Here is a 26877-nt window from a genome sequence, read left to right as displayed (position 1 = left end):
TTGTTATAAACTATATTATCGACTGTCAGGCTTCATATATAAACCATATGGCTTATCATGTATTATATATAACAAATGGGAGAATCAAACTATTGCTGTTTAGTGTTCAAAAAAATTAAAAACAAGGAGTATAACCGTGCGGCTGTACTCTTTTTTTTCTTTTTTTTAATAAAGAAGAACCTTTATCGATTAAAGCCACGTGTCAAAAACAAGTATATCTATATATAGTTCTGCCTTCGATAAATAAATTTTTTTGGTCTTTATATGTAGATTATGCTAAAAAAAGGAAAAAGAAAAGTAGTTCATAATGTACATTGAGCAATATGGCCGATCCAATATTTGGGTTGTTTATGCATACGGTTTAGATTGCAGGCATAATATATCCATGGGGTTTCTTTGGCTTCGTTTCTTTTTGCGAAATGACCAAAAACTCTCTTCATTAGAGAACCTCGTATTTATTAACGGCCAAATGAATAATTCCATGATGACAAAACCATGTCCTAGCCCATCAACAATATTGTCTCCACTAGCAGAAAAGCCCGCGCGATGCTGCGGGTTTTAAAATTGCGTAGACAAAGTAAGATTGTTTATATATACAATGAGATTTAACTTATAGCATTATGTTTAACTAAGGGAGTATAAGTTGCAAAAAAAGTAAGTAATAACATATTTTACAGGCTACTTGTTATGTTAAAATAGTAGACTTGTTTGTATATACATTGAGATGTTAATAGTGGGAAGTAGCCATCAAAATAGCAAAATTTGGATAGTTTTGAGCAGCATGCTGTTTAATTGGGCGAGTTTTGTTTTGCAAGTTCTTTATGATTTTTCTTCTCTTTGATGGAGGTCTTGACCTTGTTATAAAAAAGTGGGAAAATAGTAAATGTTAATATTGATGAATGGGGAAAATTGAGTTAGGACAATAATCATAAACATTTAATTATGTATAAACATGAATAATATATTTTAACAATTTAATAAGAAAGTTATAAATAGTTTTCCAATCTAGGAAATACAAAGTTACAAAATTAAGAGAACTAATGAGCAAGCTGTAGATGGTTTTCCAATTGAAGTAACACAAAGTAAACATATTTTAAATTCTGTGTTTATCTAAAGGAAAAGTTGAGGAGAGGTAAAATAATCATGGTTGGATATATTGAAGAAAAATTGAAAAAAAGGATGTAAATATAATGTTTAGGCTTTTAATTCTCTTATGTATTAGGAACATATGACTCTTTTGCTCTTATTTAGAGTAAAACTTATTTAAGGGCTAGACATTTCTGTTGAAAAAGGGGCAGAACCTCCCCTGAAAAACGGACATTTTCCAAAAAAATTCACCTGTAAATATGATTAAAATATAATATAACAATTCTAGATATCTATTATTTTATCAGACAATCAACTTCGTTTCATAATGATTAAACAGTATATATATATATATATATATATTAATATAAAGTCTTGTTAAATTCATATGTACAATTGAGACATTGAACTCAAAATTTATAATCAACCAAGTTCACCAGATTAATGATTTAGATAAAATGTTCAATGAGAACATCAAAGGGAAAATATTTAAAAGAGGAGAAATTTTTTAGCAATAAGCATATCCAACTTGTATCAATCAACAAAATAAAGATTATTTGTAAATAACTTGTATGCAAGAATAATCGATGAAAAGCAAATATAAAATCTTACAAAATAATTAAAATCAATTGACTAACATGACTAATAATGCTCAATTTAAAAAAACAATGAATTAGAGGAGTTTTATACCTCGAAAATGACAGCAGAATGCAAATGTCTAGTCCCTTGCCTTTTGGTGTATTCAAGCTGTGAAATAAACAAATAATTGAATTATATTTGGATCGAATCACATTTTTAGAGAAATATAGGTTATCACAGGATGAGAAAAAGATGAAAAAATTTACATCACTATATGAAATCCTGCTTATATTTTTAACACCAACATAAATTTAGTTTTGTGTAAACAACTTCACAATTACAAATATATGTTATTATATCAAAGAATTAACTGAATTCTATAACGATCAAACAATATGCATATATTAATATCAAGCCTAGTTAAACAGATATACACAGTGAGCACATTTGACTCAAAACTCATAATCAATCAAGCCCACCAAGTCAAGGAATCAAGTGAAATGTTTCCTGAGAACCCCAAAGAAAACCAAAAGAGGTTAAGATAAAATAATTGCCAATTTCTATTTTGACAAAAAAAAAAGTCTCTTGACAAAAAACTAAAAGAAAGAAAGTCTCTTGACAAAAAATCTCCCAGCCAACAAATTCTTCATATGGAAGAAATACTTGGGAATGGAAGGTATAATGCTACCACCCTTCAAAATTCTAATCCTAAACACATTCTATTGTTCTCTTTCTCACTCACACAAACACATATATTCTATTGTTCCAAACAACCAATGCTCTAATAATAAGAATGAAACAGGGAGCACGGAAGGCTGTATGAGTGAGAGTATAAGTAAAGAAAGAGCTGAAGCTGCGAAAAATGATGCAGAACCACCACTCTTCAATTTAAAAAGAGTTTTAGCTGCAACAAACAACTTCAATGTAGCGAATAAACTGGGAGAGGGAGGATTTGGCCCTGTTTTATAAGGTGACACTTTCTAAACTGCTTGATAAATACTAATGTACAGTTTATCTAATATATGCTAACTTGGACAGGCCAAAGACATAACAGATTTAGGTTCCTTAAAGGAGGCAGCACAAATATTCATTCCAAGTACATTGTAGCATGATTTCTGTTTTCTCAGCCTCTCTAATTCTAAAAACCAAAAACTTCAATATATAACTTTAATTTTCTGTAAGTGTTGATCTAGATTTACATTCCCTTTGTCCTGACAACTCAATCGAACATCTCAATCAAAAGTCACCCTAAACAATCAAAATCACAAAACCACTCTCTCACTCAGGATTGAATCGTTGCAGAGACTGTGATCTACCTCAGCCTGCGGCAATCCTAATATCTAGGATATTATGTTCAATTGTAATTTTAAAGGACAAACCATACACATTCAAGCAAGAACTCTACAGCATGCCTGCTCAATCAGGCCATACAATTTTCAGAACTTATGTACCAAGCATATCGAACTGAGAAAGTAAACCATATGTTTCCCCAGACACCATATGCTGGAGAGTCAATCTAAGAAGGGGAGATGGCACTTTATCAGCATGGTTGCTGGTTAATCATTCCTAATTTCTATTTTGTCAAAACGTGATTAATCTTCACTTCTTTTTTCCTTGTGTTTTATCATTAATTTTTTTCTCCATATTTAGAATACAACAACCAACAGCAGATAAAAAAAGAAAATTTTTTCAATAAAAAAAAGCATGCTTAGTCTTTGCTTTCCAGTGTTTTATCAGCAGCCAAAACAGAAATTGAGAATGATTTCCATTTGTAAGATTTCTCCAAGAGAGCAAAGTCATTGAATCGACAATTGATTAAAAAAAATTAATAATAAGAATGATGGAAATACCTGAGCTAATCTGTGAGATTCAATCCCCTTCCTCATAGAACCCAATATGTTGTGAAATATAAATACCTCAACTCCTCTTATATAACATTAGGGATTACCCAAGAACCTGAAATCAAATTAACCAAATAAATGAACCCAAATTCGTAAAAAATAAATAAAAAATACCCTAAAGATATGTTGTGAAATATAAATACCTCAGCTCCTCTTATATAGCATTAGGGATTACCCAAGAACCTGAAATCAAAGTAACCAAATAAATGAACCCAAATTCGTAAAAAATAAATAAAAAAAGCATTAGGGATTACCCAAGAACCTGAAATCAAAGTAACCAAATAAATGAACCCAAATTCGTAAAAAATAAATAAAAAATACCCTAAAGATAGAACATGGCTCACACCCACGCTCTACAAAGGACGAAAAATCTCCCAGCCAACAATCAAATTCATGAAATGAAGACCAAAAGATCTGTTAAAAAGTTGACGGGATGCATACCTGAAGACAAAGGATGCAAAAATTCGCAAGCAAGAAAGATGGAAGTCTGAGTCGAAGGCTGTAGAAAGGATGAGAAATCTCCCGACCACAAATCTGTGAGACAAAGACCAAAAGTGCGGCTGGATTTGCAGCGCACCTCCCAAACAAAAATCGACGGCCCCCCACGCATGTCTAACAATGAATGCAGATCTTCCATGGCCGCCCCCCAACTAGCTGGTTCGAAACGGACTGAAAATGGGCACTTCTCTGAGCGGACAAAACCTTCGCAACGAAGGGGAAGGGGCAAAAACGGGAACAGAAGAAGCTGTTTAGTTGAGGGCAGTTTCGTCAATTTACTGTTATGAAGAAAAAACAAAACGAAAACAACAGCAAAATAAGGGACATTTCCGTCATTATACTGTGCTTAGCTACAGTGTTTAGTTGCACTGGGTTTTAGTATATATAGAATTTCCAAGGTTTCCCAACCGTTCTTTGCTTTTTGGCTAATAGAAGCTTTGGTAAAAATTTGGCTTCATCTAAAAATTTGATTGACCGATGAATAAAATAACCATAGGCAAATCAATTAAACCAAGTCTCAACTTCAGAGGCGTTTTTGCCGAAACTGCAAAGTCTTGGTCAGCTGAAAAATCTGATTATATCAGTCCAAATACCCTGCTTCTCTCTAATAAATTTAACAACCTTAAAAGAGTAACATTGAAATTTCTCTATCATGATCACAGGATATCCCCCAATGATGTCTTTATATAACCAAGTCTGTATACCGCAAAATAACAAAAACATGCAGAGTCAGTCAATTGCACAATGTTTGTGTGAAAGAAACTAAAAAAGACCTGCGGACAAAAAAACAAGCCAATTGTTTCAAAGATGTTACGATTATCGGAAAAGTTATATCTACTACTCGACATTGTCACATGATGGATTAAGAGATAACAGATATAACACATCCATGGTTGCCGGAGGTGGAAGAGCTTCAATGTTTATTGGGATGGTCAGAAGATCTGTTCAACTTTAACTGAGGCAAATTCAGTTCATAATTCTCTTTTTGCATCAATGGCAACAATGCAGGATCTACTTTATCTTTACACAATAGATCAATTATCAATTCTGTAGTTGAAGCATCTGCAGAGAAACCCTTCTCCACCATTTGTTGAATAAGTTCCATCGCCCTTACTGACTCATTGTTATTGATAAACCCTCGAATAATTATGTTGTAGGTCCAACCATTTGGAGAACAACCTTTCTCTTCCATTTCGATAAGCAGCTTTTCTGCTTCACTTGTTCGGCCCCCAATACAGAGTCCATTAATCATTATGGTATATGTCCTTACATTGGGTTGAAGCCCTCTTGATGATAAACCAAAAAAGAGTTCCCTTGCAGATTCAATTTTTTCAGCTATGCACAAACCTTCAATAAGAATAGTGTAAATCACAATATTTACATCCAACTTCTTGCCTTCCATCTCTTTAAACAGTTGGATTGCTGTAGAAAGTTGTCGGTTTTTACATAGGCCATCCAGTAGAACAGCATAAGTTTGAACATCTGGAAGTTGGCCACAAGCTTGCATCTCTGAGAACAACTTTTGTGCATCACCTAATTTCCCCACTTTGCAAAAACCATCTGCAAGAGTGCTATAGGTAACAGTATCTGGAACCAATCCCTTACGAGACATTTCCTGAAGAAGCATCATGGCCTCATCCATCATTTTACGCTTACAATATCCATTTATCAATATGCTGTAACTAAAAACATTAACCATAGAGCCCTTGCTAGGCATTAGTTTAAAAACTTTTCTAGCCTTGCTCATTTCTCCCCGCAAACAGTAACCATCCATAAGTGAATTGTATGTAACGGTACCTGGTTGAATATCCCTTTCAATCATCATTTCGACCACGCCTTCTGCTTCCCCAACCATCCCCTCCTTACAAAGTGTGTCTACCAAGACACTGAATGTGTACACATCTGGAAAGACGTTTTTACTCACCATTTCATTCAACAAACCTTTAGCTTCTTTCCACTTGCCTAACTTGCAAACTTCATGAATCAAGGATGTAAAGGTAAAGACATTTGGGGCAATACCCTTGCTCATCATTTCTGATAAGAGGTTCAATGCATCATCAACTAATTTATCCTTACAAAGACTGTCGATGATTGTGTTATAGACAACTAAGCCAGGCTTGCAAGCTCCTTCCTCCATCTTCCTAAGCAAGTGAATAGCAGCACTGTTGTTACCTTTCATGCAAAAGCCCTTTACTAGCGTGCCATAAGTAACAGCATCAGGCTGACAATTACCTGCGTTGATCATTTTATTGAAAAGTTCTGCTGCCTGAACCACTCTATTCTCGAGAAGAAAGCCGTTGATTAGAGTGGCGAAGGTAAAGACATTTGGTTCAAGACCAAGTTTGAAGAATTTTCCCAATACAGATAAACTAAACCCCATTTGGTTTAGATGACAATAACAATTTATGAGAATGGTTAGGGTATAAATATCATGTCGAATTCTGGACACACCCATTTGGTTATCTAATGAGATGACGGCCGAGTAATGTTTCAATTTGGCAACTTGACCCAAGATTTTAGTGAAACGGACAACAGAAGGCAGAGGGCGCATTTGAAGCATTCTATCGAACAAATTGAAAGCATCCTCAACATTTGTGATTTTGGGTAAGTCTCTTTTTGGTTGCTCTAGTTGGGTTCTTGTAGATTTGATCGGTTTCGAAGGTTGAGAGTGAAAGAAAGCAAAGTAATTGTTGACGAAAACGAGAAAAGTGGAGTTAGAGTGTAGACAATTCATACCTCTGCTGCTCCAGCAATAACAAGAAGAAGAAGTAGCAGCAGTTGTAGTCCGTATCATCATCTTCAGCATCTCTGAGTAAAAGGGCGCTCAAACCTCCCTCCAACTGGTTTCCTCGAGAAAGCTCAAGTCCGTGTTATCATGAATTCCACAAAAACTTTCCTTTTTCTAAACTTGGATTAAAAGTTCCGTACCTTCCGTTTACAAGCAAACTTTTACCATGCCCCCCATCTTTCTTTCTTTTTTCATTATTTTCAGTAAGGGTTAGTTCTTTTCTAAATTTTCTTCAGTGTTTAGTGTGTATTTCGTTTCTCTTTCGATAATTTCCGTATTTACAGTTTAATGAACGAGCACAATTTGGGGAGGTTTAAAGAGCCACTACAAACTAAGATATAACGATATGTATGCTTGAAATGCATAACAAATAAGCAGTCATAAATAAATGTGTTTAGGATTAGATACAGAGGATAATTCCTGAAGTCAATGTGTTTGACCAATCTAGATGTGTGTGGAACAATCTAGCCAAAAGCGATGTAATGGTGGTTGAATTTGCCCAGGAAAACCTTTAAGGTCATTGGAAAAAGCATTTGAAACCAGAGTGCTGGTGGAGGCAATGCCATTAAGTTCATGTTTTATCTGTAAAGTTGGCTCAAGGAAATGGAGCCAATCTTTGGTGAAATTTTTTATGCTTAATCTGTAAGCTTGGGAAGTTTAGTGTGCCTTTTCGTTACGATTTTTTTTTCTTCTTTTGTCCAATTGAAGAAGCTTTGTGAAACAATAAACGATAAAGAAAACGACAACACCAGTCGTATAAAAATACATCATGGATTATTATTAGACACTTACAATGCCAACATCGGTATTGTTAATTACCAGTAATTTTTGCTAAAACACACACAAACAATTGCTTCACCAATAGGCACACATTCAAACCTCATGAAATCATCCTTGAGTTCATCCTTATATGAAGTGTTTGTGCAAATAATCTCACGGGAGAATATTCGCTTCTAGATCCTTCAACCTTCGATCTTCCTTCTCTCTCTTCCTCGATTTCTGTAAAAAAGACTGGAGTAAATAGACCACACCTGGGGGGTATTGGCCAAAGGCCCTCCGATGCCTAAGTTAGTTCGAGTGTTTGTAGGAAAACAATAGCTAAGCAAAGGGTACGGAGTTTTATGTAGGGTGTAAAAGGGGTGGCCGGAGCCGTGTGTGGTGGCCGGAGCCGCGGGGAGAAAATATGGAGAGTGGAGAGGGAGAGAGAGCTTCAGGTATTTTTCTCGGGTATCAGGAGTATATTTAGATGTACCTTGAATGATGAATGAGGTCGTCTATTTATAGGAGCCTCCGGGCTAGGGTTTCGTAGGAATCGAGTTGGGCCTGATAATATCTGAATTAAATATATATTATCTCTTAAGAAGATAATATCTGAATTAAATGATATTATCTCTTAAAAAGATAATATCTGATTTAAATGATATTATCTTCTCTTTATTAGAATAATATCTTAATTAATGATATTATCTCTTTAAATAAAGATAATATCATATTAATTAAGATATTTATCCCAATTAATTAATTAGCCAGATAAACTGGTTTAATTAATTAATTAAAGAGATAATCTTCTTTTCCACGTGGCGTGCCCTGATTGGAGACGAAAATATATGCTCCCACAAATGCCCCCAGCTTCTGCATGGCGCTTGTCTGGCATGTAGGAGATGAAATTATTTTTTTCGGGCTCTCCAACTGTGTCTGGGCTTTATTATGTGAGTTGGACTCCTTCGCAGATTGGATTCCCAATTGGTGTAGGCTTCTGACTGTTGTTGGAGTTGGATTCCCAGTAGGAATGAGTTTGTGATTCCTTCTTGACTCGGGTTGTCCAACCTGTATAAATACAGGGCTTCTCTTCACTCTTTCTCATATCACAAACTTAACTTCTCTACCTTCTGGCTTGAGAAAGATTTTAGAGAATTTGTACTGTTTGTTGAGGAGAGGAGTTGCCGTGATCCCAAGTAAGTCGAGCCCGTAAAAATATATATGTATGTATATATATATATTTTTTATTTTTTAGCAGCAAGGAGATGGTCCAGCATGAGTTGCAATTCGTGAGCAATAGTTGACAAATAGCTGGGGAGTTCATGCTGGGATCAGATGGAGCATGAGGTGCATGCTAGTCTTAGAGCTACCTGGCATGGGCTGGAGCATATGCGTGCTGGGCCTGAAGCAAGGGCGTGGAGGAGCCAAGCCCAAGTCAGAATGAGGCGCATGCTGGGCTTCAGAGTTGAGGCAGAAAAGGAGCTGGGCCTTGCGCGCGAAGGGCTTCCGTTGGGCGAGATGGGCCTTGCGCGTTGAGCTCGGGCTTGGGCCAAAGGTGCGCTGGCGAGAAGGGCGAGGAAGAGATGGGCTGCGCGACTTGGGCCTGCGCCAAGCAGGCGTGTAATAACCCAAAACAAAATATCTAAAAATTAGGATTAATTTATTCTAGCAAAAAGACGATTTTGCCCTCGCATTATTTAATAGGGAAAAAGTTGACTTCTTGATCGAGAAGGAATTTGGCAATTTCGCTTACGCTGTTGCGTAGAGCACGGCGAAATGAGTTCATAGACACGGAATAGACTCGAATCGGAGTTGTGACGAAGAAAATAAGATCAAAATACCGCGAAGGGCAAAACGGTAATTTAGACAAAAAGTCAGATTTTTATCCATTTCTCCCCTCTCTCTCCTCAGTTCTCTCTCCTCCCGCGCGCCAGCGACCTCGCGCCTTCCAGCTCCTCCAGCAGACGCCATAGCCCGAGCCGATCTACGGCACCGGTACGGTTGGAACCGCCTCGCGGCCGCCGTCCTTTCCCGACCGGTCTCAGCCTCGGCACGGCCCGGAGTTTGCCGGAAACTGGCGAAAACCGCTGGTTTTCAGTCGAAATTTCAAGCTCCTCGATTTCCTTCGTTTCTCAACCAAATCGTTCGAGTAAGGTATGGTTTCTCAGCTATTTTTCATGCTCTAACTGATGGTTGGTTGGGTTTTGATCGATTTTACCTCTAGATCACTCGATTTTCGAATTGAGAATCGGCCGAACTTCGGCCGCCGTGATCGGCCATTTTCGGCCACTTTTTGGGATATGTCCAAGAACAAAAGTGACTCCAAATGGGGTGTTTTACCTAGGATAGGAGTTTGGAGTCTTGGTTTCGAGTTTTTCCGGCAACCCGGTATCGCTTTGGACACCCAAACTGCCCGCGCGTGTGGCGGCGCGTGAGTGAGGGTAGTGAAGTGACTCTGAGTAGTTTTGCGATCCTCGTGTTGTCACGAGCGTGTAGGATTTTGCAGATCTCGATTTGGAGTCCGTTTGAGCCCCGAACAGATTTTCCATATTGCGCGATCCTTGGGTGCAGTGTCGTCGAGCCGTTGGATCACACCCAAATTCAGATATGTCATTCTACATGATTTCAGGATCGTGTAGGATTCGACGGATTGCGAATCGGAGTCCCGGATACTCCGAAATCGCGAACCCTGGGGCTAGAGTTTGGATTTTAAGCGATAATGCAATTTTGGCTAATCCGACCGTCCGTTTCGGACCAAACTCGCAGGACATGGGTCTTTCTCTGTAAGGAACCTTTAGAGAATCCCAGATTGGGCATCGGAGATCGTGGACCCCACGAGGTTCCGGATCGGCCGGTCTGATAGTTTATCGCTTGGAACAGCTTCAGGTCTTTCAAGACCGTTCTAATTTTCTAAAAGGCTAAAGTGGGCATAAGAGTGACTTTAAATTGAGTACACGCATTTCTAGGAGCCGGGGGCAGGGTGTTTAATTTAATTCTTTTATTGAGCAGTTTTATTAATTTAATCTTTATGGGTAATAAGGCACTAGAGGACCGGCAGAACCACAGGAGGGACCTTCAAAGGGTCCAGCTAGCTCGGACCAGCAGTGAGTGGACTTTTCTTTCTTAAACGATTTTATAATTAACTTTTATATTTGATCTTGAATAAGTGTTATTACATGTTTTCTGAGCATGAATTGCATCGTGAAATATCTTTATTTTTATCATACTTAGTTGAGCAGCAGACTTGAGATTTTTAATACAGAAATAGTAACTTAGCTCAGATTTATCAGATTTCGGAGAATTATCAGATTTTTCTAATTAGAACCATCGTGTACCCGCTTGTTTTTAGTGATTACCCTCAGACGGACCGTACGGACATCCAGTCTGTTTACAGTTCTGTCGGTGCACTTGACATTGCCTCACGAGTTTCGGGGACGCTCGGACCGTGAGTGCCAGGATTTGCGGCTCGGCGACTTGGTGTCCCGAGACCTGCCAGGATTTGCGGCTCGGCTGACTCTGTGTCCCCGAGACCTGCCAGGATTGCGGATAAGGCTAACTACGGTCCCCTGTATCTTGCCAGAGCGGCTCGAGTCGACTTGGTGTCATCGAGATCTGCCGGCGGATCAGGCTGACCATAGTCCCCTGAATCCTGCCAGTTTGCGGCTCAGATAGACTTTGTGTCGCCGAGACCTGCCAGGGGATTTGACGGATTTTACAGGGGTACATTTAGGTGGTAGTTTAAAGGAATTTGAGTACTTTTATACAGCTATTGCGCTCAGTCATTTTATATCAGTTTCCTCAATGTTCGTGCATGTTTTATATTTCCATATAATTGTTCAGTTTTACGAATTTATATACATACATTTATATATAGTTAGATGAATACCTTATATTAAACACAGTTGAACTTTAGCCTTACTTAGCAAGTTATTTTTACCATGGGGGTTATTATGATTATAAACTGATTTTAGGAACATTATTTTTGTCCACTCACATTTTCAAACTTGTTTTTCGCCCCCAGGCTGTAGAAGTGCGTAGGCATCCACCACCGGGCCACTCCTAGCTTCCGCACCACCAAGAAACGTAGGATTTTATTGTAAAAGTTCTTGAAATCTTGTAAATTAGTAGAAAATGCTCTGATATCTCGTTTTAGTGGGAAACTTGATCTTGTGATTGCTTGATTATTTTATTCTGGCAGTTGGTGGAAAATTATTCGCTTGTTTAATAGGTGGAAGATTTTGGGTTTAGACAAAATACAGAGGAGATTTTGCCGAATTTTCTGCAGGAGTCTAAGGGAAGTTTTATTAGTAATTGTAACAGGAAGGGTAAAAAGGTCATTTGTGCCTGACATTCGCCAGGTGTCGGACACGCACAGGACTTGGTTCGAATTCCATAGTGGAATTGGGACCGGGTCTTGTCAAGGCGGGCCTTGCGTGCAGGAGCTGGAGGACTGCTCCGCCTGCGTGCTGGGCTGGAAGGGTTGACGGGCTGCTCATGCTGGGTTGCCTTCTTTTTTTTTTTTTTTTTTGGATTCTAACTTGTAGAATTTTCTTCTCTTCTTGTAGTTGTTGATTGACCAACCATGTCTTCCAGGGACGGTAGCAAGGCTCCAAGCTCTCAGGTGCCTTTGTATTTGTGGGGAGGTTCCGTAGTGCCTAGCAAGAAGTTCGTGGCCAACTTGCACCGAGTCACGACCGACGCTCAGTTCCTAAAATCGCGGGCTGCTTTCGCTTCTGCCATTCCAGATGACGTGCAAGTCAAGCTATTGAGGTCTCGGACTTATAACGATTCTTTCGAGGATGCGGATGATCCTGGTGCTAAGATCATTACCTTCCGTCCTTTTTATTTTTCACTGGGCTTCAAATTCCCGCTGTCGAAGCTCTTCAAGGAGGTGTTCTGCGCCATGAGGTGTGCTCCAAGACAGAGTACTCCCAACGTTTACCGGGCGATCATGTGCTTCGAGAATCTGAGCCGTTTCTTTACGCTGGAGTTGACGGTGCGAGAGTTCTTTTATTTTTTTGAAGTGAGGCACTTCGAGCAGTATGCCCAAGTTCTCGTCTATAGGTCCAGGTTGTTCGACGGTCTTAGTCAAGGAGATCACGCTTGGCATGACGACTTGTTGAAAGTCAGCGGACGCTGGGAGGGCGACGTTGGCGACGGCCCCCTTGTTCCTATCACTTATTGCTATGGTGTGTCTTTTTGTGATTTATGATCTGTTCCCTTTTTATTTGAGTTTCTTCAAGTGTGGCTGACTAACTTCTGTCTTCTGCTTGTAGTGAGTGACATTAGCAAGCAATTAGAGCTTGGGCCTGACATGACTAAGGTCCGCCGTGCTTTGAACATCCCCCAAAAGTTTCGTGAGTGGCGCTGGGTGTTAAGCGAGTATCGGGAGGAAGACGGTGGTCTGCCCCCTGCCGAGGATGTCGAGAGATGGAAGCAGAATGGTCCGGACCCTGATGATCTATCTGCTGAACATGATGAGTGCTTTGCTGAACCCTCACCAAAAAGGAAGGCCGATGTCAAGTCTTCGAGAACTCCAGCTACTTCTTTACGGGCGGGGAATGTGTCTGCATTGAGGAAGAAGCCAAGGCTCCCTTCTGCTGAGAAAACCCAAGTAGGAGCTATTCCCGCGTCATCTGCCAGAGTCAAACATCTTGTTGGTGCAGATAGCAAGAAGATTGGTGGTATGCGCAACATTAGGGATGTTCCCCTTAAGCCTCTTGCTGATGAGTTTGGAGATCGTGATCTGCTCCGCGACGTAGTTCGTGCACGGTCCAGGTCACCTGTTGAGAAGCCAAGAGATGCTGATTTTCCTCTCCGAAGTTCGGGTCGTTTGCACCAGTCGAAGAGTGGAGGTCGATGTGTGAGGTCTGCTCATCCATCCAACCATCATGATCCAACTGTTGAGTCACAAGCAGTCAAGCGTGGAGTTGATTCATCGTCGTTAATTCCTTTGGAAGTAAGGTTGGCAGAGGCTAAGAAAGTAAGAGAGTCATCTGCTCGGGGAAAAGGTTCTTCTGCAACATCAGCGGCTGATCCAAAGGTGGACAAGCCTAGCCCTACAGGGGGTGCGGGCGTGTCTGATCTGCTCAAGACGCACTTTCTATCAAATCCATCCGCTTGCGCTGAGCTGGTTGATCAAGTCCGTCAGGCTAGTGATCTTGGTACTTTTTCAAGTCTTTCCTTGGAAAAACAAAGAGAAGCAACATTTCATCTGCTTCAAAAAGGAGTGGTTTTTGCTGCGGAGACCATCCGGAACTCGTCGTCTGCTGTTGCCCCCTCTTCTGCTCGGCTTAGTGAGTTGGAGAAGAAGAATGCTGAGCTGGCTAGTAAGCTTTCTGCCGAGCAGACTCGTTATGAGAAGAAGACGTCTGATTTGCGGGCGATGATATCTAAGCTGAAGAGTTCCCTTACTGAGAAAGATTCCGAGCTCAGCTCTTCTGCTGTTGACTTGGCAAGTCGAAAAGATGCTTATTTCCGCCTTGAGCGCAAGAATGCCGACATCTCTCATAGTTATGACAAGCTTTTGGCTAGATTTCACGCCTATCATAAGTCTGTTGAAGAATCCAAGTCCGAAGCTGTCATGGATGCGTACAAGTTGGGCTACTTGGACTGTACAATTGGATATGATCCCTTCTATGCCATTGGAGATGAAGACATCGAGATGCTCTATCCTGACTTGCCCCCTGTGCAAGGTGAGGAGGCTAATGCTATGAACACCGAAGGAGCTGAAGAGCAGGTGGCTGAAGAAGATGGAGCAGAGGATGATGCAGCTGATGAGGCGGTGGCAGACGTCATAGATCATGCATGTGGAGCTGCTGAGAGCGTGGCTGATCAGGTAGACGCTGAAGAGGCTGCAGATTAGGGGTCTCCTGCTGGCGTTTCGGAGTAGACGAAGTCTTCTTTATTTCTTTTCAGCTTTTGTAGTCTGCTTTTTGTTTGAACTTGGCCGGTTGGTCGCTTTACTATGGAAATTTCAGTCTTTATTTTTTCAACTCCAATTTGCACATTGTCTTGTGAACTGCTTGAGTAACCGGTTAGTGTCCTGCTGTGTATTTCCCTTGGGATTTCATCAAAAGCCAGGGTCCCCCTTAAGGGACTCCGGGCATATTCTGCATTTTTCCAGAAGCTTTAAGACGCTTCTGGTCGTTGCCCTGCGTCTCCCTTAGGATGCTGCTTATGGACAACTGTCTGACTATCCTGCCCCCCCTTAGAAAACAGATAGGAACCTGGATACCTCCCTTAGGAAATTCCTGGCGCACCCTGCAACCCCCTTAGGACGCTTCTTTGCGGGCTGCGTCTCCCGAAGGACGCTTTTGGTCATCGCCCTGCGTCTCCCTTAGGACGCTTTTTATGGGCAACTATTTGGCTATCCTGCCTCCCTTAGGAAACGGATAGGAACCTGGATACCTTGTTGGTAAAATGTTAACTCGCAATTGTACGGGCCAATTAGTAGTATAGCAAGACAAGTACGAGGTCGTACCCACGAGGACTGAGAAGTTAAAATTAGTTATGTACTTAGATTACCAAATTCAAGAAAGTAGGAGGTTAAGTCTAAAATAGAATTTAAGGCATGAGTGATTGTAATTGTTGAACAAATGAGGCAAAACGAAATTTCAAACAAAAGCAAAGTGAAGAAATGTAACAAAGAGTACTTTTGTAGGCTGGAAAACAGATTGGGAGACTAGGGCATTCGATTCACCATAACAATTCAATTCTGGGTTATAAGGAGTCAAGTGACAAGTCTCATTCGGATTCAAAGATTGATTCTAGCTAAAGTATGATTAGGCCATGGTGTCTGGTCCTAACCTTGTGCTCATAATTCCCTAACTTGATCATTTGTTGTCTAATCTAAATTAAGCATTAGGAACCCATTAAGCATAGAAGAACAATTTAAACAACCAAGCATGTATCTAATCCCTGTTGTCGAATGTCCATACATACTTTTCTTATTCATAGTTCAATTCAAATCAAAGCATGGTGTCTACTCTTGATTCAAACCAAGGTAGCTAATATACAAGTTCTAATGGTGATCAATCATCCAAACAAGCATATTAACTGATAAGCATAAAGAATAGGAATATGAATCATGAATCAAACTTGAAACTCAAAACTTACACTTATAAACCCAGAATATTCATGTTAGGTTACATCATAGCCCTAGTTATGAATTTAGCTACTCATAATGGAAATGGAACTTAAGCAAAAATGAGAAAACATATTGAATGCAATAAGAGTAGAGAAACCCAATTCTGAAGTTGCTTGTGGTTTCCAAGGCTTCTCCAGGTGCTTCTCCACGTCTAATGCTACTCCAACAACTTTCTCATGTCTAGAGTATGGCAACTAAAGAGGTGATTTGGGATGAGTTTAGGTGGTTGGTGATGGCAGAGAAAGAACAAATTCGTAGGAAATGGAAGGAAGGCTTGTTGGAGTTGTTCCTCCCTCTGATTTTGGGCTGAATGGAGTGATATAGGATGGCTGGAGTGAGTTATTGGTCAATTGAGTGAATCCTTTGCCTTTGAGTAGCTGACACACCTCCCTAAATTGCTCCCTAAATTGCTCAACATGTCTGGTCTAAAGTCAAGGCTCCTTTGCACTTGAGTAGCTGACACACCTCCCTTAATTGCTCAACATGTCAGGTCTAAAGTCAAGGAAAGCTGTGGTGAGTCACATGGCTCTCCTCAGCACTTGAGTAGCTGACAGACCTCCCTTAATTGCTCAACATGTCAGGTCTAAAGTCAAGGAAAGCTGTGGTGAGTCACATGGCTCAAAGAAAGTATCCAAGGCTCACCAACTGGAAACTGCAATCCTGAGCCTAGTGTGTATATGGGCTCACGAATTGGGCTCAACTTCATAATCTGATGCATTTGAGTAGTCCATCTTGAAGTTCAGACTCTCATCTTTCCAACTACATATTATTTAGGCCAATCCAAGTTCGGAGAAAGATGTTAAGGCCGAAATGAGTTGCTAACCCAGTCTGCTCGTTTTTGCACCATTTTGCATCTTTTCTTATCCAAAGACACCATTGCTACCTAAGGCCCAATGAACTGAATGATAAACAGAAAAGGGATTAAAAGCACACGTTTGACTCAATAACATAACCAAATCATAAGCTAGAAGGGTACAAAATGATAAACAATTGTGAACTGATCATACCTCCCTCAGGAAATTCTTGGCGCACCCTACATCTCCTTTAGGATGCTTTTTTGCGGGCTGCGTCTCTCGAAGGACGCTTTTAGTTGTCGCCATGCGTCTCCAGAAGGACGCTGCGTATAGGCAACTGTCTTTTGTTGTGACACATTCTGGAATTTGCAGTAGTTGCTTCTCTTTTTCAGAAATGTGCAGTACTCAGTCGTCTGCTGGGGACTGAGCAGGTAGGAGGAAGCGTCATGGATAGTATCTTTGGAGATGGTAGGCGTTCCATTGTCGCGGAATCTCCTTCCCTTCCATGGTATCAAGCATATAGCTTCCTCTGCCCCCGGACCGGCTCATTATGTAATAGGAGGCGACTCGGACAATGGCCTTCTCGCGCTCGCCTTCAAGTAAGTCAAGGTTGAGTCTCATCTGCTCGGAGTTCTGCTCAATACTGCCCACTTTGATGCCTATAGAGGGGACAATGATGTGAGGAGGAATGATCGCTTCAGTTCCATAGGCGAGGAAAAACGGGGTTTCGCCAGTTGATCTTCGCTTGGTGGTGCGATAAGCCCATAGTACGCCAGGGAGCTCATCTACCCATTTTCCTTCGGCGCCTTCTAATATCTTCTTTAGACAGTCCAATATTATTTTATTGGATGCCTCGGCCTGGCCGTTGCCTTAAGGATATCTCGGGGTAGATAGATGCTGCTTGATGCCATATTTTTTGAAGAAGGCAGTAATCTTCTTGCCGATGAATTGTGAGCCATTGTCGGTAACTAGTGATTGTGGGCAGCCAAACCGGCAGATAATGTTTCTCCAAATAAATCGTTCCACATCATCTTCTTTAGTAGAGGATAGAGCTTCGGCCTCGATCCATTTAGTAAAGTAATCAGTGGCGACGATCATCATTTCTTTCTTGGCTGGTGCCGTTGGCATGAGACCTACTAAGTCGATGGCCCATTGCATGAAAGGCCACGACTGTTCTGCGGATGGTAGATTTCGGCAGGTAGATTAGGAACTGGTTTGTACCGTTGGCAGCGATCACATCTTTTGACATATTCAGTGGAATCATGGCGCATAGTAGGCCAGAAATAGCCTACGTTTAGAGCCTTCTGGGCGAGTGACCTGCCCACAAAGTGGTTGCCACACTCGCCGTCATGAATTTTACAGAGAACCTCAAGTGTTTGAGGGTACTTTATGCAAGTGAGATGAGGGCCGGAGTATGATCTGCGAATGAGCTTGTCACCTTGCATGTAATATCTCGCGGCTTTCTGTTGGACCTTCCTAGCTTCGGACTGACAGATTTTCATTCACTAAGTAGTCGATGATGGGGTATTGCCAGCTGGGGTCTTCATCGATCTGCATTGAGTCGATTGGCTCTATTTCTTCGATGCTCGGTCGGTCAAGGTGTTCGACTGGGATGGAGCGTCTGAACTGGCTGTCCAGCGCTGATCCTAGGCTTGCCAACGCATCTGCATGAGTGTTCTCTGCCCGTGGAACTTGTTGGATGGTGAAAGTAGGAAATTATTTCAAAAGTCCTTGGACTTTGTCGAGGTACTGAATCATTCTTGGATGTTTTGCCATGTACTCGCCTGAGGCTTGATTCGTGATCAGCTGGGAGTCTGAGTAGATGGCTAATCTCTTGATCGTCAGTTCTTTTGCTATGCGCAGTCCTGCGAGCAATGCCTCATATTCTGCCTCGTTGTTTGAAGCAGAAAAGCCTAGTGTGATGGCTTGTTCCAACAAGGTTCCGTCTGGGGTGATTATGACGACGCCTGCCCCTGATCCTTTATGATTTGATGCTCCGTCTACATGCAATTGCCACATGTCGTTAGGTAGGTTTGAATCGGCAGGGGAGGTGTCGTCTGCTTTTTCCTTGCTTTTCGTGACCATCTTCTCTTCTTCGGCTGTCGGAGTAAACTCTACAAGAAAATCTGCTAAAGCTTGGGCTTTTATAGCAGTCTTCGGCCGGTAGAGGAGGTCGTATTGACTAAGTTCAATAGTCCATTTCATGAGTCGCTGAGAAGCGTCGGGGCTGTGGAGGATCGATCTCAAAGGAAATTCTGTTATGACAATTATCCGGTGTGCTTGGTAGTAGGGCCTTAGTTTTCTCGCGAAAACTACAAGCGAAAAAATGAGCTTCTCCATTTTCGGATAGCGAGTCTCTGCATCAAGGAGAGCTTTTGAAGTGTAGAATACCGGATGTTGTGCCCCCAGCTCTTCTCGGATGAGAGCTGAGCTGACAGCTGAGTCGGACACCGCCAGGTAGATGTACAAGTCTTCGCCTGGTATCGGTTTTGACAGTAAGGAGGTGAAGTGAGGTAGGTTTTCAAGTTTTGAAAAGCTACTTCGCACTCGTCATCCCACTTGTCCTTGTGTCCTTTCTTCAAGGCTTTAAAAAATGGCCTGCACTTGTCGGTAGATTTTGAGAGGAATCAGTTGAGAGCTGCCGCCCTACCCATTAGACTTTGTATCTCCTTTGTTGTGGCATGTGACTTCATGTTGAGTATAGCCTTGATTTGATTTGAATGTGCCTCAATTCCTCTTTGGGTGACTAAGTATCCCAGGAATCGACCGGACGAGACTCCAAACGTGCATTTGCTCGGGTTTAACTTCATGTTGTATTTTCGGAGCAGCCTGAATGCCTCGGCAAGGTTCTTGATGTGTTCTGCTCGCTCGGGAGCTTTGACAAGCATGTTGTCTACGTAGACCTCCATAGTCTTGCCGATTTTCTCCTTGAAAATTTTGTTCACCAGCCTTTGGTAGGTTGCTCCAGCGTTCTTCAGCCCAAAGGGCATGACTTTGTAGTAGTATGTACCTCTTTCGATGATGAAAGAGGTTTTAGCCTTGTCATCTTCATGCATCATGATTTGGTTTTAGCCGGAGTAGGCGCCCATTAAGCTTAGCAGTTGGTTGCCGGAAGTTGAATCGACGAGCTGATCAATTCTAGGCAGTGAAAAGTTGTCTTTAGGGCATGCCTTGTTGAGATCGGTATAGTCGACGCAAACTCTCCATAGACCTTTATCTTTCTTTGCCACTAGAACAATGTTCGCCAGCCATTCTGCGTAGGAGACTTTTTCGATGAAACCAGCAGCTAGAAGCTTATCGATCTCGACTTCAATGATGGCAACCCGCTCGGGGGCGAAGTTACGTCTCTTCTGCGCTATAGGTTTGATGGCTGGGTTGACGTGTAGGCGATGGCAGATGATCTGGGGATCGATGCCAGGCATGTCAGATGGCGACCATGCAAATACGTCTTTGTTGTTCCGGAGGAAGGCTGCAAGCTCTATCTTTTCCTCATGGCTTAGGCGCGAGCCGATCCACGCTTTTCTCTCTGGCTTGTCAGGATCAAGGGGTACTAGCTCAACGTCCTCTTCGGGCTTCCATCCTTCTTCAAAAGAGACCTCCGGACGGATTCCCTCGACTTGGTCCTGATTTTTTGATTGCTATTGGGGAGTAGCTATTCCCTTTCCTTTCTGGTCTGCTCGGCCGTCAGGAACGGGATCTGCTTTCTTCTCTGCTTGTTCTACTCCCTTTAGATCTGCCTGATTCACAGGGAGGAACTGTGTTTGCTTGCCTTTCTTCAGCCCTTGAGCTGAGCATTTTCTTGCCATTGCCTGATCGCTGTTGATCTGGCCGATACCACCCCCAGGGATTGGGTAGCGAATCTTCTGATGTATGGCAAAGGTGATGGCGTTGATCTGGCCGATCCATGGTCTGCCTAGAATGCCATTGTAGGGTGAGACTTCATCAATGACCATGAACGTTTGCGAGCTGATTACAGGTGGAGAGTAGACGTCGAGATCTATCGTGCCCACGATAACCGTCGTTGCGCCATTGTAACCAGTCAGCGACTTGGCTGATTTATTTATCTTTGCCTCTAAGCCCATCTGTTAGATGACTGCCAATTGTAGGATGTTGGCTGCACTGCCCTCATCTGCATGGACTCGGTCGACCATGGCCTGAGCGATTTGAATGCTGATGACAAGGGCGTCGTTGTGCGGTAGATCAAGGCCGATTAAGTCTTTCTTTTGAAAGCCGATCACGGGATCGTCTTCTGCCAGTGAGAAGCTAGTTGAGACTTGGGAGATCATAGTAGCCTGTTTGATCTTCCTCTTCTTTTCTTTGTTGGTCAGTCCGGACTCCTCAGAGTCGGCTAGGATTGTGTTAATCCTTATGACCTTCTGGGGTGGCTCCTTAGCGGTATCGCGGTCTTCTATCTGCTGGATGGCCTGCTTCGCAATGAACTCCGTGCAATGACCTTCTCTCACGAGTTCTTCGAGATACGCTTTCCAAGCAAAGCAATTATTCGTATTGTGCCTATGTGTCGCATGGAAGGCACAATATTTTCTGGTATCCCTCTTGTCTGGATCTCCTTTCAAGGGTGGCGGTCTTTTTACCCAAGGTTTGTTCTTCACTTGGGCTAAAATTTGATGTACGGGGATAGAGAACTTGGTGTAGTTCTTTTTCGTCGTGGCCTCTCTTTGTGGGTGTGACCTGCCTTTGTCTTTGTCCCTGCTGCCAAGCCTGTCGCCTCTTTGTTCTGCCCGTTTAGCTGGTCGATCTTCCTGCTCAGTGGACTTCTTCGCGGCGATTCGATCGTCATCCCAGAGTGCGTAGCGTTCTGCGGTCGCGAAAACCTCTGCCAGAGTCTGGCTGGGAGTGATAGTCAGCTTGCGGTATAAGTCATGTTCTGCTGGAAGACCTTTCTTGAATGCAGAGGATGCGATTTGGTCATCGCACCCTACGATGTTGGCCTTTTCTGCTTTGAACCTCTTGATGTAATCTCGAAGGGATTCCTGGAGCCTCTTGCACAGGTTGAACAGATGGTCAGGGTTCTTCTTGATCGTCCGATAAGAAGTGTATTCTTTAGTGAAGACGTAAGTAAGCTCCTTGAAGCTGTTGATCGACCCGGATGGCAGGGTATGGAACTAATCTTGAGCTGCTCCTCGCAAAGTCATTGCAAACACCTTGCACATTAGCGCGTCTTCGGCTTTGTAGAGGATCATAAGGCTCTTGAAATGCTTCAGATGACTTTCGGGGTCGGAATCGCCTTTGAAGCATGTGAAAGAGGGCGTTGAGAATCGTTTCGGGGGAGCAGCCTGCTCGATTTTGGCGGTGAAAGGTGAGGAGTTTGCTTGGTCTACCACAATGCGTAGTGCATCTTTGAAATTTCCGCCAATCTTTAAGTCTCGAAGTCGGTTATTCACAAGCTTCTCAACGTCTTCTGCACGCATGGCTAGTCGGTCATGTTGATGACCTTCGCGATTTAGACGATGCTGATTGACTTCCTCATTGGTTTGCGAGGGTCGACCTTCCCGGTTGCGCTGTCTAGGCGGCGTGTTGGTGGACTGCGCTTGCGAGGGATTTCCAGTAGTTTGGCGACGAGAATAGGTTTTTCGAGAGCGAGTAGTGGAGCGCCTTTTGTCACGGTCCTCATTGTGATGATTGTCGAGTTGACCTCCTTGGGGGCCTATCCTTTCGTGAATATTTCTCTGTCAGCAGGCAGCGGATTGCCTTTCTTCTCAATCCTCGTCTCGATGGACGTCAAGTTGACCTCCCTGGGAGCCTAGCCTTTCATGAACGTCTTCATGCTGGCCCGGGCGAGCGTGGATGTCAGGTCTTGGGCCCAGCCTATTGCGCACGTTGGTCCTTAAATTCAATCTGGATGGGAAACTTCGTATGCTCTGAGTGTGGCTTGCGGATGCTTGCGACATGTCCGCGAGCTGATCTCGTTGTTGCGCATTTCCTTGTCTGCTTACTCCTGCTCGACCTGCTTGGTTCCCACCAAACTGCCTATCGGCGGGTTCGTTTATCCTTCTCTCTTCGCCATGTTGTCCAAGGCCAAGGTTTTGAGCCAAGTTTATTTGATTGAGGAATTGCCTCATCAAATTGTTTTGGTCGTCCATTCTCTGAGTTAGCTGGTCAACTCTCAGATTAAGGTCTACTTGACTTCGTGGATCGGGAGGAGAGAAATGTGTAGAGCCCAATTGCACACGGGCTATGTTTTCGTTGGATGTGTGCGTGGGAGCATGCGTCGAGCGTGGAGGTAATGGAGGGAATGGTTGAAGTTGCTCCAAGATTGGGCCAAAGTCGGCGGTGGTAGTGAGCCCAACTAGATGTGAGGTTCCACCATACTCAACGGTGGTGCTATGAAGGTGGCTGGGTTCGGCCATGGGGCCTTGAGATGGTACGACGGCGGCGGAGGCCGGTGCGGTGGTTCCAGTCGCACGGGGTGGCTGCTGAGGGTTCATGACGGCGAGAGGTGGTGGAGCCGCCCTGTCGATCGTGGGATCATGGGAGGAGTAGCTTTGGGCCGTCACGGATTGAGCCATAGCGGCGGTTTTGCTCCTCGTGCGCTTGCTTCCAACCATGGATGTTTGGAAGGCTTCGGTGGATTGAAAAATAGGAGGAACGGATTCCTTGAGCACGCGTTGAGTATAACTCGTGCTCTCAATGAATGCACCAAATGTTTGTGTAAATAATCTCACGGGAGAATATTTGCTTCTAGATCCTTCAACCTTCGATCTTCCTTCTCTCTCTTCCTCGATTCCTGTAAAAAAGACTGGAGTAAATAGACCACACCCGGGGGGTGTTGGCCAAAGGCCCTCCGATGCCTAAGTTAGTTCGAGTGTTTGTAGGAAAACAATAGCTAAGCAAAGGGTACGGAGTTTTATGTAGGGTGTAAACCGGGTGGCCGGAGCCGTGTGTGGTGGCCGGAGCCGCGGGGAGAAAATATGGAGAGTGGAGAGGGAGAGAGAGCTTCAGGTATTTTTCTCGAGTATCAGGAGTAGGTTTAGATGTACCTTGAATGATGAATGAGGTCGTCTATTTATAGGAGCCTCGGGGCTAGGGTTTCGTAGGAATCGAGTTGGGCCTGATAATATATGAATTAAATATATATTATCTCTTAAGAAGATAATATCTGAATTAAATGATATTATCTCTTAAAAAGATAATATCTAATTTAAATGATATTATCTTCTCTTTATTAGGATAATATCTTAATTAATGATATTATCTCTTTAAATAAAGATAATATCATATTAATTAAGATATTTATCCCAATTAATTAATTAGCCAGATAAACTGGTTTAATTAATTAATTAAAGAGATAATCTTCTTTTCCACGTGGCGTGCCCTAATTGGAGACGAAAATATATGCTCCCACATGAAGCTTCACAATTTTCCGGATGGCAGTTGGACTCTTCAGGAGAACGACATATATTAACCCTCAACGACTGATGGGGATCAAGATCCAGACACAGGTCACCAACCACATACACGAGCATCGAAATTTAGGGCTAGTTCAAACTCACATATATCGTAGCAAATCCATGCCACAAATAAACTATTTTATTAATCATCAACATCCACCCTTATGCTCCTACATCAGACTCCTATGGTTGGAAAGAATTCGTCCTCGAATTCAAGCCTTTGATTGAGGAAAATCCAAATAGAATCTTCAATTGCTTCATATTAATTCTGGATCTTTTAGCATCCAATTGAAACATTCCTTTCCAAATAAAAAGATATTTGGAATATTTCGTTATTCTTGGCTTCTTACTCCCTCTAGCAATGCAAATGTTTCTCTCTAGAATCTTCAACCGATTGACAAAATCAACTAGATTTTTGGCAACTTTCCAAGTGAAAATATCAATGCTCATAAAATCAATAATATCTTCGAAAGTTTTCTCAATTTTCATCTCTTTACTGTTCTGGTCAATTTATCAAAATTGCTTTGAACACCCAAGCAATTTTCATTACAATTTTCACAATTGCAAGGATCAAATATTGGAGGTAAATCCAAATTTAATAACTTTGATGAATAACAAGATGCACCAAAATTGCCAAATTCATTTATACCTTCAAAGACACAATGAGAATAACCGTGCCCCTCTTCACTTGACTCACACAACGGAGCGCAATAATGAAAAAGGCTATCTCCCTTGTACTCCCCGTCGAGACTCCCACGGCTTAGAGTGTCGATTGCGAGCTACTTGGTTAAGATAAGAGTTCACACATCCCATCCCGTCAGAACTCTTACCTATCCAGGTTCGAGCTTCAATGCGAGCAATGCGTTCCTTAAGTTGTCGTAGCATCCTCCTAATTTCCTCCATGTCATTGTCGTTGTAGTTGTTAACACGACCCCCCATCCAAAAACCTCCCCAATAAAGCAGATCTTGAGCCATAGCTCTGATACCAATTGATGGGGATCGAGGTCAGGACATAGGTCACCAACCACATACACGAGCACTGAAATTTAGGGCTAGTGCAAACTCACATATCGTAGCAAATCTATGCCACAAATAAACTATTTTATTAATCATCAACATCCCACCCTATGCTCCTACATCAACGACAATGTGTTGCGCCATAGCAAAAAACGATATAATCACCAAAGCAAATACAAGTGTGAAATGTGTTGCAGCTATTCCTTCCATTCAGAATAAACAAAATTAAACTTAAAATGTGGCTGAATGAGAGAAAGCTCTTGATGGTTTTTAGTTTAGTCAGTGTTGTCAAGTGTTTGTAATGTAAAGGATGACTAATATGGTTCATAATGATTTGCCTTCTCTGTCTGTGATTTCATTGAATTTTTTTTTCTTCAGTCTCTTAAATCCAAATAGAAGCTATATTTGATGATATTGTAAGGATTAGTAGTGGATTGGAAATTTGTATCTTAGGCGGATTGGGAGGCATTTGAGTTTCCTTGCTAATTTAGGATGTAAATGATTACCTTATTGGTTATTTAGGGTTTGTTTCTAGCTTTTGGCTTTGTATTTTATATTGTGTGTGAGAGGGAAAAAAAAACGGTTCTATTCTATTTTAACCCAGCTGAATTTGGGACCATACTATTTTTATTATTGAAAAATCCGAGTATAGCCGAGCGGCTATACTATTTATTGGAAAAAAAGGCCCGCCTGGCGCCTATTTCGCCACGCCTATTTTTATTATAAAAAAATATCCGAGTATAGCCGTGCGGCTATAATATTTACACAATTTTCACCAATTTCAACATATCCAAAAATAATAGTTTGTTTCCACAACTTATCCTCCACCTAATCAACCACCCCCACCATCAAATTATTGTCACAACAAATCCCAAAAGACCACCATCATACAAACGAGTCACTGGATACAAGAATGTTTTAAGAGAAAGGCTCAGTGCTAGATATTGAAAACCACAATTTAACCAAACCAAAGTACTGGTATTTACACATACTAAATAATATATTATTATAAGTAATATATAATATATAAGAAGTAAAAAATAAAAGTAAAAACCTTTATCCTGCCACCAACAGGAATGCCTCAGACAAAACAAGAAAACACACATCTGTCTCCATCTCTCATTCTCTCTATCTTTTATCTTTTTCTTTTTTCGTCTTCTTCTGTTCAATATCTCATTTGTCTCTTTTTCTTTTCTTTTCCTTCTTCTTCTTCCTCTTCGTTTGTCTCCTTTTCTTTTAAAGTATAGCCGCACGACTATACTATTTTCCAAAGAAAAAACTAGGCATAGCCGTGCGGCTATATGTTTTAAAAAAATATTTAAAAACTGGGTATAGCCGTACGGCTATACTATTTTTAAATATAAAAAAAGAGGACTTCCCAGCCATTAGGTGCCACATGTCAACACATGTCTTTTTAAAAAAATTAAAAATATGGAGTATAGCCCTGCTGTTGTACTCCTTTTTTTTATTTTTTATTTTATAATTAAAGAAGAACCTCTATCGATTAAAGCCACGTGTCAAAAAAAGGATAGCCGCTTGGCTATACTTTTTTTTTATAAAAAAAAATCGTGGTATGGCCGCCTAGCTATATTATTTAATTAAAAAATTAATAATAAAAAAGGACTCTTCTAGTTGCATTAGTTTGTACTTTATAGATATTAGGGTAAACTGCCGAAATGCCTCTCGAACTTGTACCTAATTATTAATTTACCCCATGACCTTTTTAAAAAAAATTAAGGACTCAAACTAAATTTTATTCTCAATTTCCCCCTGTCGTCCAAATCAATAACATGTCATCCAATAATCCGTCAAATTATTTTAAAAAAAATTAAATAAAAAAAAATAAAAAAAATAATCCTGTGACCATAAATGCAGTCGACAGATGCCCCTCACGCAT

At 41.7% G+C, this 26877-nt stretch overlaps 2 protein-coding genes and 2 long non-coding RNA genes across 4 annotated transcripts; all 4 read right to left on the bottom strand.

Moving 5' to 3' along the window:
* Positions 532–3998, bottom strand: LOC109947947. Its single transcript, XR_002270743.1, has 4 exons — positions 3710–3998; positions 3516–3621; positions 1777–1833; positions 532–854 (listed from the first exon to the last, which is right to left on the bottom strand). It is a non-coding gene; the product is annotated as an uncharacterized LOC109947947 (long non-coding RNA).
* LOC18784314 (putative pentatricopeptide repeat-containing protein At1g12700, mitochondrial) lies at positions 4682–7119 on the bottom strand. The gene has a single exon (XM_007217769.2). The coding sequence runs from the start codon at positions 6868–6870 to the stop codon at positions 4978–4980; it is 1893 nt and encodes a 630-aa protein (XP_007217831.2). The 5' UTR covers positions 6871–7119; the 3' UTR covers positions 4682–4977.
* Positions 15507–16739, bottom strand: LOC109947948. Its single transcript, XR_002270744.1, has 2 exons — positions 16317–16739; positions 15507–16225 (listed from the first exon to the last, which is right to left on the bottom strand). It is a non-coding gene; the product is annotated as an uncharacterized LOC109947948 (long non-coding RNA).
* LOC109947996 lies at positions 20640–21983 on the bottom strand. The gene is made up of 2 exons (XM_020559882.1): positions 21724–21983; positions 20640–21645 (listed from the first exon to the last, which is right to left on the bottom strand). Exons 1-2 carry the CDS (start codon positions 21981–21983, stop codon positions 20640–20642), a joined length of 1266 nt encoding a protein of 421 aa, XP_020415471.1.

Source organism: Prunus persica, chromosome G3 (genome assembly GCF_000346465.2).
Source record: "Prunus persica cultivar Lovell chromosome G3, Prunus_persica_NCBIv2, whole genome shotgun sequence".
Lineage (NCBI taxonomy): Eukaryota > Viridiplantae > Streptophyta > Magnoliopsida > Rosales > Rosaceae > Prunus > Prunus persica.
This window is presented reverse-complemented; position numbering and strand designations above follow the sequence as displayed.

What these genes read in the sequence shown, in the direction of transcription:
- LOC109947996 (XM_020559882.1), bottom strand. Translation starts at nt 21,983, where the DNA reads ATGCGTGCAGAAGACGTTGAGAAGCTTGTGAATAACCGACTTCGAGAC. An exon ending in AAAGCCGAAGACGCGCTAAT is followed by an intron (nt 21,646 to 21,723) that starts GTGCAAGGTGTT and finishes GTCGATCAACAG; the next exon opens with CTTCAAGGAGCTTACTTACG.
- LOC18784314 (XM_007217769.2), bottom strand. Translation starts at nt 6,870, where the DNA reads ATGCTGAAGATGATGATACGGACTACAACTGCTGCTACTTCTTCTTCT.